The sequence below is a fragment of the Terrapene carolina genome, unplaced genomic scaffold (genome assembly GCF_002925995.2).
Source record: "Terrapene carolina triunguis isolate 2854851 unplaced genomic scaffold, T_m_triunguis-2.0 Scaffold836, whole genome shotgun sequence".
In the NCBI taxonomy this organism is placed as follows: domain Eukaryota; kingdom Metazoa; phylum Chordata; order Testudines; family Emydidae; genus Terrapene; species Terrapene triunguis.
Window position 1 is genome coordinate 978,931 of NW_020665187.1, and position 4,046 is coordinate 982,976.

Consider the following 4,046-nt stretch of genomic DNA (forward strand, 5'->3'; position numbering starts at 1 on the left):
TTGCAAGTGATACAGAATAATCATAATACTAAAAATATTCTCTTCGCAGGATAGCAGCCTTATTTTTAGGGGGGTCCTGTGCGGCGAAAGGATATTCAGCTAATGTAACATGACAGGCTTCTGCTACAGGGACAAGGCTCTCCATACATTTGACATCAGTGCGTGAAATAGCCAGAGATATGAAAGGTTGCGCACTGGAGAACTTGCGGGGGGAAGGGAGGAGCTAGGCGATTATACAGAGTTACAAAATAACATTCAGGATTCATGTCTTTGAAACATAACAAATCTACATTTGCATTTAATATACTGTACACGGTTAACGTTATCGATGGATGCTTGAGGGCAATTAGATATTCACAGTCGGCGGACGGTAGAAGAGGGCAGAGGAATAAACTAAAAATGCTGTTTATTTCTTTCTTTTGTTTTTAAATAACCAATTGAATCATCAAAGAGTTCGAATGTATGTTATTATTATACAGACGCATCAGATAAATATTCGTATGTGTTTCTTTCTGTCTTTCCCCCCCACCCCCTCAAACATTTCTTTGTCAGGTAGCGTGAAGGTGAGGTGTCTTAGATTTGCTAACTACCTTCTTCTCTTTGACCCTGCGGTTCTGGAACCAGATAGTGACTTGGCGTTCAGAGAGGTTGGTGGTAGCCGAAATTCTCCTTCGCTTCTCTTTGGTAATGAACTTGCTGGCTGCATACTCCTTTTCTAGTTCTTTCAGTTGGATTTTCGTGTAGGGGACCCTTTTCTTCCGGCCCCTACGGTAGCTGCTCACTTCTGGCTGGAGAGGTACCACATCTGCAAGATGAGACAGATAAAGCAGTTACATAGTTCTACTCCCTGGGACCGAATGGAGGAGAAAGATAGACAGAAAGGGGAAGGAGGACTGACTCACTGCCTAGAATATCAATAGATTATCGTGGAAAAAATGCTGGTATTCCAGGAGATATTTTCTAGGTGGGTTTTCACATATAAACAAGGAGCATCAATTAATTTAACAAAATATCCTGCAATACAAATCCAATGGACATTCATACCAGGTAAATTTTAGGTGTGGTTTTAAAGTTTCTCCCTTCTGTTTTTTTTTAACCTCCAGTAAACTTTAATATCTCGCTTTACCATTACTACCAGACAGCGGGGTACGTGCAGTCATTAATTATGATTTTTATGGCTCAGCAAGATAGATCGCAGCACTTTGGACAATCAAATAGTTCCTTGCTGTGTACTCTGTACCGTCTGTCTTCTGCAGCGCGGGTACCATTTGCAATCTGAAAAAGCCTGGACTTTGCTCGACATCAGCTGTTAATTTGCAGGTTGGGTTGATGCATTTAAAAAAAAAGTGACACGTTATCTTGGTTCTCTCCTTTCTTGAGAAGCACCAAACTATTAAGAAAGATTACCCCCTACGATTATACCAGAGATTCAATGAGAATCTGAACGCGTGCAAAGCTCGCATAGTCACTTTTGCCTTATTCTAAGGCTGTTCGCTGCCAGACCTCAATAATGAATCGTATTCGGGCTTTGCACTTGCAAACCACAAGCATTTAAAAAAAGAATTCCAGATATGAGATGATAAAAGGCGCCTTATCTCTGTAAGGGTGACAAAGACACTAAGCCAAGAGTCGCAGACTATTCAGCGCAAACTCCGTTCCATCACGAATTTAGGCAGGTATCAAAAGTCCATTGTTATAACTGACAATAATGGATTTTAAAAAACAACAACACAACACCGTCTTTCTCGAACATTTTGCACAGCTGTTCTCTTTGTTGTTTGCTATAAGAATGACAGCTCCAGTAACATCTATTAAGGACTTCTATAAAGGCCCAAAGATACAGTAATAGGAACCCCCACACACACCCCGCCCATGGAAATTCTCCATAATTTATCAGTACAGCCCACAAATGAAACGGGGATCAGTGAACCCAACATCCAAAAAAATCACTTATAGGTGAGTAGACTCTCTGCGTTCACCGCAACCCCCCTTCAAAAAGCACGCACATATTTCTATCCAGAAGGTTACACTCTCCTGAATGTTATCTATAAAGAGTTCAGTTTTCTCCAGGTTTGGCAAGTGGATCTCTGCCATCAGGTTTTCACACAAAATACTATATCTAGGAAAGAGAAGAATCTGCTAGCCAGCTATTTCCCTACCAGTACTTAGATATTTTTTGTTGTTGTTCTAAACAGGAAAAAGAAAGCATTTTAATCAATGTTTCCAAAAGAGCCATTGAAACCCAACGACCTCTAAAAGGGATTTCGGAGATTCCCCCTCCTTCCTCCTTCATTCAACCCGGTTAAAAAAAACCCTGCATTATGCCACATCATTCTACTTTATTTTCTGGCTGCCTCTCTGGCCTCTCTGTTACCATTGCTGAGAAATAAAGCCGGGTTCAGGTACCCATACATTTCCAAGATGAATGCTCTTTGGGTGTGGGACACAAAATCTTCAGTTCTGCTTTACTGCAGTGCATTCATCCAGATCGCCAGGCCTGGATATTAATTGCGAGGAAGGCGCCCTGTAAGAGGCGACGATATTAATTTCCTAAGCAGCAAGAGAGCAAGGCGGAGGAGATTCTCCCAAACTCATAAGCTTTCCGGTTGCTTTGCACGCTGTAACTCATTCAAGACTTCTAACTAGAGGAAGGGGGAATCGTTGCTCTGTTTTTTGTTTGTCTCACCCCATTCCCCTAACAAGATTCATTTGTCACTTGACACCAATTTCTGTAATTGCAGCATGATTTACTGTACCATTACAAGCCATCTAACATTTCTAGGGAAAGATTAGGAGGTGAGCCGGCACTTTTACGCTGCCTGCGTTCGGAAACTTGGGTGGAAGATAAAAAGAAAATTTAAAAAATATAAAAGAACAGCGACAGACCCAGCTGGGTGGGGCGACGCAGAGGAGACAAAAAAAGGAAAGGAAACTGACACACTTACTTTTAAAGCAACCTCAAGCTCACGGTATGTATTTTGATCTAAGCATGATTGCTTCACCTTCTTACCCGTACGTGTTCATACACATAGTACTGCACAGAAGGCATTCCAAAGCGATTTTTACCTGGCGGTTAGTAAGCAGACAAGCATGCCGGAGCTCAGAACACCCTACCTGGGAAAGGTGACTTCCAGAGATGGGTAGACTGTGACTGCTCTTTGGAGCAATAGACCTGCCCATCCCAACCATTGGAAAGAGCCCAGTGCTGGTATCCTTCCATGGGAAGCAAAGCGTCATGCCTCGGCTCGGGGTGGCCACTAATACCTGGCACAACTGACACGTCCAAGTAACCAGGGACCGCCTGGTAGGAGCTGGCAAAGCTGGGGTAAAAAGCAAACTCTTTGGCCCTTGAAGGTAGTTCTTCGCTGGGGATGGAACTGCTGGGTTCGGGGTACTTTTCTGCCGGGTGGTAGGAACAAGGTTTTTGTTGTAAGTTCACGTTGTGGGAATGAGACAATCTGCACCCATAATAGCTGCCTCCAAAGGGGTAGCCGTAGCCCAGCGTGGCGTTGGAAGAAGCTGGTGGCGGAGGGCACTGCCTGGCAGCCTCCGGAGCGGGTATATCCGTGTAGACAGAACCCTGGTGAGTCCCAATGGTGCTGGAATGGCGACCCAAAGTTATTATATCCCTGCAGTGGCTCGCTGGGCAGTTCCCACTTAGCGCCTCCATGGCTGGGGTTTTATTCTGGTTATTTTCATTCGGGTTTTCCTCATACACGTACATAAAGGTATCCGCCCAGCGTGGATGCAGGATCAGTGAAGTCGTCATATCATGGTCTGCCTGCGCTTTTTAAAACTCGACTTCCCAACCAGAGACACCTAATTTCCCCCACATATTGTTTACGCAGGAGCATGCGCAGAGATGAGTCCCGTTCATTAAGAAATCCTCCGGGCCACGTGACCTGCAAATAGCTCTCAATAAATCTGGCCCGGTCACGTGTTCCTCAGCCAGTCCTATCTGCTAGTCCCTCCTGGCTTTGGGAAGGGAAGAGGCAGCTCCCATTGGCTGCTTCTGGGACAGAAACAGAAATCTTTAAAGGCAATGG

The 4,046-nt window shown here is 44.3% G+C and overlaps 1 protein-coding gene across 1 annotated transcript; it reads right to left on the reverse strand.

Annotated features, from left to right (window-relative positions):
- Positions 1-548: 548 nt before the first annotated feature.
- On the reverse strand, positions 549-3,769 carry HOXC13 (homeobox C13). The gene is made up of 2 exons (XM_024206920.2): positions 3,115-3,769; positions 549-805 (listed from the first exon to the last, which is right to left on the reverse strand). The coding sequence occupies exons 1-2, from the start codon at positions 3,767-3,769 to the stop codon at positions 549-551; spliced, it is 912 nt and encodes a 303-aa protein (XP_024062688.1).
- Between the last annotated feature and the right edge of the window lie 277 nt (positions 3,770-4,046).